Below are 13,629 nucleotides of genomic sequence, written 5' to 3'. Positions count from 1 at the left end.
CAACATTGCATCTCTGACCATTCTTCTTAGTCACATCTCTCTCTCTGACCTCTATATTCCACTTTTAAGGACCCTGTGATTACATTAGTCCCACTGTATAATCCAGGTGAGCCACTGTATTTAATCTGATGAGCAACCTTAACTCTATCAGCTACCTCAGTTCCCTTTTGCCATGTAACCTGACATATTCACATGTTCTGGGGATTAGGACGTGGACATCTTTGTTGGGTCATTATGCTTTGTTCATTATTTGCTGCTGGAATGAGAATCACTTCTGGGTTATGTATAAATCCACTCTAACTGTACAGCTAATTGTTTCTTTGTGTGTTTACAAGAATGTCATAAGTATACAAATGAGAAATATCCTTGACTCTCGTGTCTTGATCCAGTGTTTCATTCTTCCCTTGTAAAGTTGTAAGCTGTCTACTTTATTTGTTATGTTATTTATATATTCCCTGGTAGCACTAAATCAGAAAATGTAGACTGATAACAGTTTTATAAGACGTTGTTCATTAGTTGTTCATATTGAAAATGGCTACTTACTTGCTTATCAGTTAGGAAAATGGTGATTATTTGACAAGAATGTTTTAATAAAATTGGCTACAACACTGTACATTCAAATCTAGATTATAGCTATATATTTTATACTTCAAATACCTAGATTATTTTCTGTGAGTTTAATTATTTACAACTCTGTCTTCCAAGAACTGAAAATGAAAAAGTAAAATCTAATTGAGATTTAAAACTGTAGAAAATAGGGATATAAGGCCATAAAAATCCATGTGATAGTCAGGAATCATTATTTTTGTTTATTTAAAATTTAATTTTAGTTTGATGACTTGATATTCTGTAAAATTAATTTCTTACTAAAATACTATACAAGTACTCTAAGAGCAAAAAAGTCATCTTCAGCAAAAATATTTCCAAATCTTGCCAGTTCATTACAGTAGTGTTTTACTAATCTCATGCAATTAAATGTTTTCTAGTAAAAGATCTGTTTATGTTACGTTAATTAAAGTTTTGACAATTATTATAGCCAGGAACCTGTGTAAGTCCCTCTTAAGAGCCAGGGCTGAACTAGTGTTTCATGTAATTACACTTCTCTAGACCTAGAAGAAGGTACAAGTCCATGATGGTTAGACTTGAATCCTGAAGAGACAGTTGCATGCAAAGTCAGGCAGCAGACTTTTCTGCCTCTCAGTCCATCCGTCTAAAATTCATCTTGCTTACCGTTAGCCTGACAGGGGTCACAAAGGTGAGGGCTCCTTAAACAATTGTTTAAAAATGGCAGTGAACTAGATTTGAAATAAGGGTAAAAATCTGAGGGGAGAAAGGAACAGGAAAATACAATAGATGTTGCCTTTTTGCCTGATCCCACATCTGTGAGATGGTTTTTTTTCTCTCTATATAAGGAAAAGCTACAAGATTATCCCTCAGACCTGAGCTTGTACTTATTACAGCTTTTTTTTAATACAGTAAAACATATTGCATAGCACTCTAAAGTTTCATTTTAACAAGATGACCTGTCCATAGCACTTTAAAACACAGAAACACTTAATAAATTTAAGTATACATGTTCACTGTAGAAAAAGTCAGAAAACACAAACTAGAAGAGAATAATCATCTAGAGTCCCACCAACTAGAAACCACCGTTCATAAAATATGATGGATAAACTGTCAGATGGGTTTAAAAAGAAGTGGTGAGAAAGATTTTTTTGTTAAGTACACAAAAGAAGAAATATATACGACCAATAAAGAGATTAAAAGTATTCATGCCAAGAGTATACAGTAACTCAGTGACTATTATGAATTTCAGTGGATTCAACTATTCTGGAGAAAAGCTAGTAAAAAATATAAATTTAAAAGCGCAGTCCTTCTAACCTAATAATTCTCATTCCAGGAAGGAATTAAATAGACAGCTATCTAAAAAAATTAAATGTAAGGCTATTCACCACAATGTTGTTAAAAAAAAGAGTGTAACTGAAAGCCCAAATTTTAGTAGAATCCTGGGTAAGTAGCTTTAATATAATATTAACGACTAAATGTCATAATGTAATTTGTATTTTCTGGGAAAGAGGTCTGATAAAATTTAGAGAAGAATGGAGAAGGGAAGGATACAACATAGTAGATTTATTATGTGATATTTGTAAAAATATTTATCTACATAGCTATAAATGTATGTATGTGTAAATAATTTATCCTGACATGATGTATATATTTGACACCAGCTATCTTTGAGGGGCAGATTTCAAGTAATTTTAATTTTCTTTATATTGTCTGTAATGTGTTTGTTTTTACTGTAACATATATTTAGCATGTAAATCAGAAAAGAAGATTTTTAATAACATTTTTTATTGATTTATAATCATTTTACAATGTTGTGTCAAATTCCAGTGTTCAGCACAATTTTTCAGTCATACAAGAGAAAGGACAAAAACCACATGATCATCTCAATCGATGCAGAAAAAGCATTTGATAAAATTCAACATGCATTTATGATAAAAACTCTCGCCAAAGTGGGTATAGAGGGAACATATCTAAACTTAATAAAAGCTGTATATGACAAACCTACAGCCAGCATAGTACTCAACAGTGAAAAACTCAAAAGCTTCCCACTAAAATCTGGGACAAGACAAGGATGCCCACTATCACCACTCCTATTCAACATAGTCCTGGAAGTCCTAGCCACAGCAATCAGGCAAGAGAGAGAAATAAAAGGGATCCAAATTAGAAAACAAGAGGTAAAAGTGTCACTATATGCTGACAACATGTTACTATATATAGAAAACCCTAAAAGGTCCACACAAAAACTGCTAGAGCTGATTGAAGAATTCAGCAAGGTAGCAGGTTACAAAATTAACGTTCAAAAATCAGTTGCATTTCTTTACACTAATGATGAATCAACAGAAAAAGGAAGTAAAGAAACAATCCCCTTTAAAATAGCACCCAAAGTAATAAAATACCTGGGAATAAATCTAACCAAGGAGGTGGAAGAATTATACACAGAAAACTATAAACCATTGATGAAGGAAATTAAAGAAGACTTTAAAAAATGGAAAGATATCCCATGCTCTTGGATTGGAAGAATCAGTATTGTTAAAGTGGTCACACTGCCCAAGGCAATCTACAGATTTAAAGAAGATTTTTTTAAAGTTGAGCTTTGTTAGAATTAATGAGCATAAGGACAGAGAGGGCTAACTTAGCCTGTGATATGATGAACAACTTAACTACTCAGAAATAAATAGCCACTGCTAATTGGAGCCTTGGTTTAATTTGACAAGTTGATGGTTTAAAAGAAGCTTTTAACTGCAGCTTTGGAAATAGTCCCTGCCTAGGGCAAATACAAGTTTATATGGGCAAATTGAAAGAATGGTAATTTCATTCATTTGAATATCAGGTTACTTCAGTGGATAGGTTAGGCTGGTTAAAAGTGATACTTCTATGACAGTGTTAAATCTTTTATAGAGGTAAGATTTGGAAATTACAAGGAACTCTTAGAAGTCATTAGGTTGGGTGTCCTCAGTTTATAGATTGTCATCAGTGAATGATAATGCCTTAGGACATGGAAAATCTAACAAATGTGATATCAAACACCTTCACCAAATAATTAACAATTTATTAAATACCTAAAAACATGTTAAGTACTGAGGGTAGAAGAATTTTAAAAAAATTTATTTGAAGAGACAACCATACAAATGTTAAACAATGTAATAAATTCTATTACAGAAATATGTGTAAAATACTATGGGAGCTCAAGAGAAGGATGGTTTCACAAAGGCAATGTCATTTGAGCCAAGTCGTTTGGCATTCATCAAAAGCATAAGAGAAATGCTTTCCAAGTAAAGGAATTAACATGTGCAAGGGCACAGAGGCTCATAAAAGAGCCACAAGGATAAGAAGATATCATAGACAGAGGGCCTCAAGAAAATTAGGCAGAGGTTTAGTAATAGCATCAAAACTTCCAATTTTGAAAATTTTCATTGGAATGTTTGGACAAATTCTAAGTGCCACAGATAGAATTTGATCCAGGATTCAAACAGTATAACCAGGATAGGTTTTTCTCTGTCTTCATTTGTCTGCTGCTTTAACCTTATTTTCAGGCCCCCTGTGGATACAAGGTAGCTAGTCCCCAATAGCTCAAAGAAAAGTTCTGAATTAGAGACTCTTTAGTACCAGCTGACTACTTGATTAGTGTCCCTTCTCAGAAATAAGATACCAAGGGAAAAGAATACACTGATCAGGCTTCCTATGTGGGGAAGGATGCTTCCAGCCAACCAAGACAGGTTTTTTTGCCACAAGAAGGAGATTGCAGGTACTGGACAGGAAAAACCATAAATACTAAGTGGGATCATTTAAGGTAGAGGTGAAATCTTAGTTGCTTTGAAGATCTTTATGTTTTCCATCATATCATCTCAATATTTAAATAATCTAAAATTATGAATAAAAGATTTAAATATTCCATCCCTAAGTTTCTAACCTAAGGGGAATCCTTTTTTAATGAATATAGCGTAATATAAGGTTTCATTAGTCAGTTTCAAACTGCTGGTGGGAAAACAGTAAGTTCCCCATTAATGTTGCTTTCATGTACTCATATGAATACCATTTTTTAAAAAACAGATAAAAATGTTCAGCATATATGAAGAATAAGTGTATATGAGCGATGGAACTAATGTTACAATAGAAATGTTCAATTTCCTATCATAAAGGACCAGTAGAAAGTGATTGCCTCAGACTTGATTTTGTAGAACTCAAAAATGTTTATTTATATCCTTAGATTGATTATTTTAAGTTTAAAGCGTTCACCCTTTATCTAACTTAAGCAGTGAAGTCGTTACCCTTACATAGTGACATTTCCATCCATTACCATGTGAATTTACTGAATTCACAGGGTCAGGGCTCCAGATTAGGGATGTAGAAATTAATATCTTGGTTGAGATGGCAGCAAATGAAATATATGAAAATGAACTTGATATAAGTAAGATATTTACAGCTGTTATATATAATTGGACACATGCATTTATATAATGTATTAAAAGGAAAATAAAATTGAATTGTCTTACATGGTTTGTCATTTTCTTTATTAAAATAAATTGCTATGGTAACAGTGGAACTGTCTTTACCTGGAACTCTTAAGGGAATGAATCATTTTGGATAGTAGAATTCCATATAGCTGATTTCCAAATACATTGTCAGTTTTTCTCTGTAGTTTAAATTTTACTCTAAAATATATTTCATACTTCCTGACCTTCTTAAGTACAGCAAATTGAAAATAATTCCACTTTTTTTCCTCTTCTTTGGAAGTTTGTAAGGTGGTTTGTTCTTTGTTAAAAAGCCGTAAAGTGCTTTGAGATCTTATGTACACATTACATCATTTTTAACCCATCACTCTGTAATTTCTGTCACTCTGCTCTTCAGTTTATAGCGGACTCTTCTAAATGCTAAAGATTTTGAAGGAAAAACATTCTTTTTCACGTTGTATATAAAATAGGAGTATGTAGGCTCCAAATACTGACTCCTAGTGGGCCTAGTTCATAGAGTAATAATAAACTTTTATTGGTTGAATGGATATTGTAATATTTATAAAGTGGTCAAACATACCCTCTTTCATAATATTCTAAGGAGGAGAGGTATTCGAGAGAAGTTCAAGTGGACTGGCATTTGCCAAAGATAATTAGCGTAAAATCTAAGAACTTGAAAGTACCTCAGTAAAAATGTGTGTCAGGCTATAAATCTGCAACCAACCCTCATCTGGCAGAGATCCAAGCCATTTGCTGCCACGTTGAAAAGAGAAACACAGCTGTCAAGCTGTCAGTGGACTCCCTTCCTTCCTTATGCTAATTCATACCTTCTCTAGCTACTTTATCTTTTTGAACTAAATGCTTCAAAGAAATGAAAAGTACTTCCTCACAACTAGATATTGGTCAAACCCATGCTATTGAAATATGACAGAGCCCTGGTTATCCAGTATCTTTTTAATCTAAAACTAAGAGTATACTTTAAATATTTCTCTAATGTAACTCTTCATTGTCTTATTCTTTCATTCCTTCCTTTTGCAGTTCTCCAGATGTCAGGTAATCAGACTGGTAGGGTATTTTAGAGTGGGAACGTCATACTCCTATTCTTTCCCCCTCCCCAATTTTTTCTAAAAACCTCATTTAAATATAGTCATGTATTAAATCACTTCCTCTTGAGGTCTGGACAGAGTTGCAAAGTACCAGACTTTATTTGGCCTCCTAGCTTTTTCGCACTCTGGCTACTGGCTATAGCTTTTAAATTTTCTCCTGTACAAATTTTGGTGTGCTGTAATATATGACAAATAATATATCATATTGTTGTGAAAAAGATTGATGGACTTTGGAGTTAGATCAGTCCATATTCAAGACATTATAGTAGCTTTCCCTACCCTACCCGCATATGACTGTTGGGAATATGTTCAAATAAAATGAAAAGAGAAGCAAAAATTTCTTCCCTGTATTGAGATGCACGTAGCGTTTTGCTTACAGGCCTTTGCTAGGCTTGATTATTTGATAGAGATTTACAGCTCAGGTGGTCAAGTATAGCCCTTGCTGTTATGTTTTTAGTGCCTTTTAAATTCAAAGTCCAGTTTTAACATAAATTCCAATATAGTAGGAAGGCTAGGGGAAGCAGTGGAAGGATTTTGTCATAAAAGTGAGACCTTGGGCAATGACAATTATCCGTAACTACATAATGATAATTATGTAGTTCAGACGATTGCAATGAACGTAAGAGTGGAAGTTACTCAGGACCAGCATCTCTTTTTCCTTTGACGTCTCTAAGATGGTGGAATGAGCAAAGGCAGATGAATTTTATATGTGGTCACCTAACATCACCCAGTTGTTACTGTGTGTATTATTAAAGCAACCATTGAACTTATTTCATGTTATTTTTTCTTTTTAAAACAGTTTTTTTAAGGCTTGCATTGACCAAAGTCTAAGCAAGGCTATCTTCTGTACTTAAAAAGCTAGCTTTAAAATTAATTGAGCTGATGTCAGATTCTCAGAGATTACAGAAAGATAGTTTCTTCTCAGAGTGGAACTTCCTGAAGAGCTGGTATATAATTTGACAGTCTAACGCTATGGGACAGCAGGAATTTCATTTCATCTCTTAGATATCAAAGCCACTGCCTTAGATTTTTTTGAAATTCAAAAACCATGTGTGTATGTGTGCTGTTTTTTCCTTATTATAAATGTATCATGTGCACATTATGGACAACTTAAAAATACACAAATGTAGAAAGTAAAAGATATGAAGGTACCTCTCCTCTTAATCCCACTTCCCAAAAGAAATCACTGAGGACCAACTTAGTTTTGTGCATATACAGACATGTATACATCTATATCTATAAAAATATATACATGTAATGATTAAACAAAAAAAAATAGCATACTTATTATTCTTTATTACTTTTAGTTAATACGTTGTGAACATCTTTCCATGACAGTAGACCTAGTTCTTCTGTATCACATTGCATTGGCCACTGGATTTCCCTGTTTTCCCACTGATGGACTTAGGTTTGTTGTTCTTTTGTTTTTTGCAGCTAAAGGTGATATGGTGAGCATCCTTCTATATCATTTTGCCTGCTTGTTTAAGAATGCCTATAGGATAGTTTCCTAGAGTTTATATTGCTAGGTCAAATTTTGATATATGTTGTCAAATGATCCTCCAAATAAGACTGCTACCAGCATATGAAAGTTCATTTTCCCTGCATCTTCAACAACAGAATCACTTATTTAGTGATTACAGTTCAGAAGCATGAATTGTAAATTATAAGACTCAAAGTTATTGTACATTATCTCTGATTTACGTCTTCTATAAATAGCCTTCAAAAAGAGATGCTTTTCATATTTTCCTTTTATTGTCTCTGAACCTGTTCAGATATAGAATGTGCTATCAAGATCAAGATAAGGCAATCCTTGTTTTTTTAATACAGGTATAAAATAGCTTTTAAGAAATTTATTATTTATTTCCAAATACTTCTCTTCTTGAATATTCTTTATATGACCAGTCAAGTACAAATACTCATTTCAAAAGCTTGTTCTTTCAAGTGGAGTTCAAGAGACAGCCATTGAACCTGTCATTTCCTTTGCTGAAATTTACATGTGATCAGTTTTGAAATCCCTCTTGAGCTTTACCGAGCACCTAACACTGATTATAATGGTGATTGAACAATAATTTAAGGCATATGAAAGGAACTTTTATTAATCCAAACAAATGTTAGTGATATCTGAGCTTCGTTTATTCATTGTTTGCTTGCTTGCAGGTGGATTCACCAATGAACTTGAAGCATCCCCATGACTTAGTCATATTAATGAGACAAGAAACAACAGTTAACTACCTCAAAGAATTGGAGGTGAGGGAACTGGACATTTGATACACAGCTGAAACTTGTTGCTTTCACAGGATTTATTGTGTTCAAAGAAATATGCTACTTTTAGATCATGTCTTTTAAAAAAAAAATCTAATTAGAATGCCATTTGAATAATAGAAAGAGAAACAGACTACCCAATCCTGGGTTTTATGCCTGGTTTTTGACTCATATCCTTCAACAAAGTTGCCATGTATAAATTTTTCTATCAAGAAGAGGAATAATCTCTGAGGATATTCTTGGAAGGAGAATTTGGGTAAAATATCAAAAGGAAGAATGGTTTGAATACCTTATAAAAATATAATTTTGTTAATTCACAGGTAGTAAAAACTGTGGTCTTGGCATTTTATATTTTTATGATTGAGATGAAAACCATCACTTTGCACCTTGAAAACTTGATATTTATTAGTGCTAATAAACTCTAACCTTTTTCTGTCACTGATTTCCATAAACTGACTTTGCTTAGTAGCAAACATTAACTATTTGAAAATAGGCTTTTTTCTCTCATAAAACCTCTGCTTAAAAGTTACAATGTAAATTGAATCCAAATTTTAAGGAAATGTTAAGTTGTAGAAATAACCCAATTTGCAAAGTTAGATTTAAAAATTATTAGGAATAGTAAGAATAAAGTCAGAGTCTTCCAGAGCTAGAAGGAATCATAAATATCATCCTCATTTTAGAGGCAAGGAAACAATTAGACCTAAAGACAGTGAATTGCCTGATTTCACAAAGTAAGTTATGGCAGAACCAGAGGCAAGTGCCGTATCTCTTGGCTTAAAAGTTGGCATACCTGTTAAACCAGGTAGCCACTCATTTTCTAGTTATGTAAAAATTCCAAATTTCACTTACATAGATTTAACCTGGTACATCTTTCAAGAGCAATAGTTATAATTAGATATCTTTTAAATTTCTGTAAATTAAGAAGGAGCTTTTAGCACATATTAACCAGCTGTGTGTAGGTAGTAGCACTTTTGGAATACTTATAAAACTTGAGCACGTCACCATTTTTAAATAGTATCTCACCTTATTCCTACCAGTTTTACCACTTATAAATTTGGAAATATTACGAATACTAGGAAAAAGACAATAGATATATTTATAGGGGTTAGAAGCTTGATCTGTTTTTGTTTAAATACAGCGTTCAGAAAGATGCAATGGTACAGAAAATGGTTTTTATTTTCAGATACATAGACAACATTATATTTTTTTATGGTCATCTGTCTTTTTAAAAGGCAGTATTATTTAATGTAAAGAAAAGGAGATTTAAGTTAGAGTATGGGCAGGGGGAAAATGCCATTTACCAAGTCAGTGAAAGTGCAAAAGTAAAATACTGACTCCACCAATTTTTGGCTAAGGTAGTGTAATGAGTTTACACTTAGTACACCCCTTCTGCTTCATATAGACAGCAATGACACATAAAAGAGAAAATAGAAATCAGAATAAAATATAGCTAGTCCTAAACACAACATAAACATCTCCAGAAATGCAACAGAAATACTAAGTTGGGAGTGTGGCTGAAACTACAAACCTGCTGGTCTCCAAGGGCAGGAGCAGGCTCTGGTGTTTGGTGGTTCAGCTTTGTGGGGTGAAGGGGACAGTATTTCATGCAAGATAAAGCCAGAGAACCAAGCTTACTACTTGAAGACTGGGATGGACAATTCTGTTTGTGAAAAGAGTCTCATGGGGAAGGAAAAAAAAAGGAGAAAGACAAAACAAAACCTAATGACAAAAAAAAAAAAAAAAAAAAATCCAGTAGTTCAGTAATTGTTTTTAATTTCCTGAACACCATTGCAGGGCAGAATATTACTTTGGGGTAGAAACTCCAAACTAAAGTTGTATGATCTGATTTTGGACTTGGGAACTGGATAGAACCTGGAAGCAACTATAAAACTGCTAGACATGGGAGATGGTCATGGAGTGGTCCCAAAGAGACAGACAGACAGACAGAGATGGAGAAGGGGTGAAGGATGACTCCAAGGTTTTTGACCTGAGCAACTGAAAGGACAGAGTTGACATTAGCTGAGATGGAACAGACTGAAGGAGATATAAATTGGGGAGGAGTTTGGCTTTGATATGTTAAGTTTGAGATACCTATTAGGCATCTAGTGGAGACATTGAGTAAGGAATTGGTTCTTCTAGAGTGCACTCCTGGGTAAAAGTCTGAGCTAAAGAGATAAATTTGTTACTCATTGACATAGAGTTAAAGCCATGAGACTAGATAATACAATTTATCTACAAAGATGACAACTAGATGGATTTCTTATATACTAGAAGACAATGAAGGAACAGCAAACATTCAAAATGCTAAGATGAGGATTTTATATTCTTTTAAATATAATATTTTATAATCTTTCAAACCATCATTCAAAAGTGAGAGCAAAGCAGTTTTCTGATGTACAAAGACAGTGCACTAACCACAGACCCTTACTTTAAAAAAACAGGAAGATGTACTTCTGCAAGAAGTAGAGCCAGTGGAAGTGAATAGGATATGTAGTGACAAGTAAAAACATTGATGAAAAAGTTGCTAAATTTATTTGATTATTTACTTTCTGTATTTAAAAGATAAAACTAAGTAAAATTACCGGTCTGTAGAAGGGTTCAGGGCATGTTCATTGATTCGATAAAGCATATTAGACTCTTTTGTCATGTTCAGAAGGCAAAAATAACTGAATAAATTAAAATCTTGTTGGAAATTTTATAGACAAACATGTTAAAATTTTAAGAATATTGCCACCTTTCAAGCAGTCCTGCCAAAAGAAATATGAATCTAATCAAACTACAGTATAATTTGCTTTTCAGTGTAATTGGTTTCTTTTGTCATTTTATGTATTTTATGTACTCAAAAGACTATTCTAAGAAGGTGTCTGTTGGCTTCATTAGACAGCCAAAGAAGCCCATGACATGAACAAGTTAAGAACTCCTGGATCCTGCTGTCAATATAAAGGAAATACAAAGGGCAGAGGAATATGTTAAACTTGTGAGATGTAGTCAGCAAAATCCTGGAGAGTAATAAACTATAGGACAAGTGATCCAACTTCTTTTACAAATAAAGTACAAAGATTAAAAAAAAAAGGGTAATAAAGGGGTGACCAGTATATTAAAAGGGACTTAAGAGACCAATCAACCAATTGCAATGTGTGTGTGTATCTTACTAGATTTTAGTTCAAACTGTAGTTTTTAAAAAAAAGAGGGAAGAAACAGTTGGGAAATTGAACACAGACTGGATATTTGATATTAAGGAATTACTTTTTTTTTTGCATGTGATACGAGAGTTATGATTTAATTTTTTTTAAGTGTCTTTCAGAAACATACTGAAATATTCACTGATGAAAAACTTAACAAAAAAAGAGTAAGGGCAATAACCAAAATAATTGAAATGCAATTTATAGTTTCCAAACCTACAAATAAAGGGAAGATACAGAAGATACAGGAAAGAGGGGAGGGAATGTAGTAAGTGTATCAAACACATGGCAGGCAGGAAGTGAGAAAAAAGCAGCAAAGAAAAAGTAAAATGGACAGAAAACCCAAAATAATATGGTTGAAATAAATCCAAATATGTCAGAAATCACAATAAATACAAACAGATTGAACTCACTGATTAAAACTCAGACTATCAGATTTGATTTCTTATTTAGTCCAGAAAGCTATTACGGCAGTATTTATACACGTTTAGTCCTTCATCTGAAATCACTGGGGCTATATGTAGTTAGAATACAGCCTTTCTTCTTTTTTTTTTTTTCTTTTTTCCTTTTTTTTTGTTCTGGTCCCAAACTCCATAATAGGATACATTAATATTTCTCCAGCAAAACGTATGAGTGTTCACACAAAGAGGATAAAGACTGTAAAATGGCTTTCCATCAGGTTTTGCCACCACATGAATGTTGGTACAAAACTTAAGAATAAACAGGGTTTTCAGAATTTTAGATTTTAGGGTGGTAAAGGATGGTAAACTTGCCTCAAACAAAATAAGAATTTAAGATCATTAATAGAGATAAAGAGAGAGCCTCCATATTAACAATCCACCAGAAGGATATATTACATACTTGTCTCATGAGTGTGTGTATATTAATTTCCAAACAGCAAAAACTGACAGCATTACATGAAAAACCCATAATCAGAGTAGGTGATTTTAACAGATCTTTGTCATAAACTGATAAATCAAACAAAAATATTATAAAATATAGAAGACAACCCCATGTAAATCAGTGAAGTTACAGCACTCCCTCACACCATGCACAAAAATAAACTCAAAATGGCTTAAAGACTTAAACATAAGACAAGGCACTATACACCCCCTAGAAGAAAACATAGGCAAAACACTCTCTGACATAAATCTTAGCAGTGTTCTCCTGGGGCAGTCTACCCAGGCAATAGAAATAAAAGCAAAAATAAACAAATGGGACCTAATTAAACTTATAAGCTTTGCACAGCAAAGGAAACTATAAACAAAACAAGAAGGTAACCTATGTATGGGAAAAAAAATATTTGCAAATGATGCAACTGACAAGGGCTTAATTTCCAGAATATATAAACAGCTCATGTAACTTAATAACAACAAAAAACAACCAACCAACCCAATCCAAAAATGGGCAGAAGACCTAAACAAGCAGTTCTCCAGTGAAGACATACGAATGGCCAATAAGCACATGAAAAAATGCTCAACATTGCTGATTATCAGAGAAATGCAAATCAAAACTACAGTGAGGTGTCACCTCACACCAGTCAGAATGGCCATTATTCAAAAGTCCACAAACGATAAATGCTGGAGAGAGTGTGGAGAAAAGGGAACCCTCCTATGCTGCTGGTGGGAATGTAGTTTGATGCGCGCGCGCGCACACACACACACACACACACACACACACAAAATGGAATACTACTCAACCATAAAAAAAGAATAACATAATGCCATTTGCAGCAACATGGATGGACCTGGAGAATGTCATTCTAAGTGAAGTAAGCCAGAGAGAAAGAAAAATACCATATGGTATCACTTTTATGTGGAATCTTAAAAAAAAAAAAAACCCACACAAATGAACATATTTATAAAACAGAAACAGATTCAAAGACAGGAAAATAGATAAATACATTTTTAAATATCCATAAAAACGAAAAATTTAGAGCAATACCAACCAATGTAGGTAAATCTTAAAAATATAATATTAAGTTCAAAAAAAGAAAGTTGTGTATTGACACATAGTCTGATAGTATTTATATAAAACTTTAAAAGTTGCAAAGGAATGCTG

At 33.3% G+C, this 13,629-nt stretch overlaps 1 protein-coding gene across 6 annotated transcripts in view; it reads left to right on the top strand.

The window, feature by feature from the left end:
• Window positions 1–13,629, top strand: part of TTC17 (tetratricopeptide repeat domain 17) — a 102,095-nt gene that overhangs the window by 11,500 nt on the left and 76,966 nt on the right. For all 6 annotated transcript variants that reach the window (XM_011000601.3, XM_064492428.1, XM_031459769.2 and 3 more), the window contains exon 2: window positions 8,282–8,371. In XM_011000601.3, the coding sequence (XP_010998903.2) occupies window positions 8,282–8,371 (90 nt within the window). The remainder of the gene's footprint in view (window positions 1–8,281; window positions 8,372–13,629) is intronic.

This window comes from Camelus dromedarius, chromosome 12, assembly GCF_036321535.1.
Source record: "Camelus dromedarius isolate mCamDro1 chromosome 12, mCamDro1.pat, whole genome shotgun sequence".
Lineage (NCBI taxonomy): Eukaryota > Metazoa > Chordata > Mammalia > Artiodactyla > Camelidae > Camelus > Camelus dromedarius.
The sequence above is the reverse complement of the archived record's forward strand: the minus strand, read 5'-3'. Positions and strand labels throughout refer to the sequence as shown.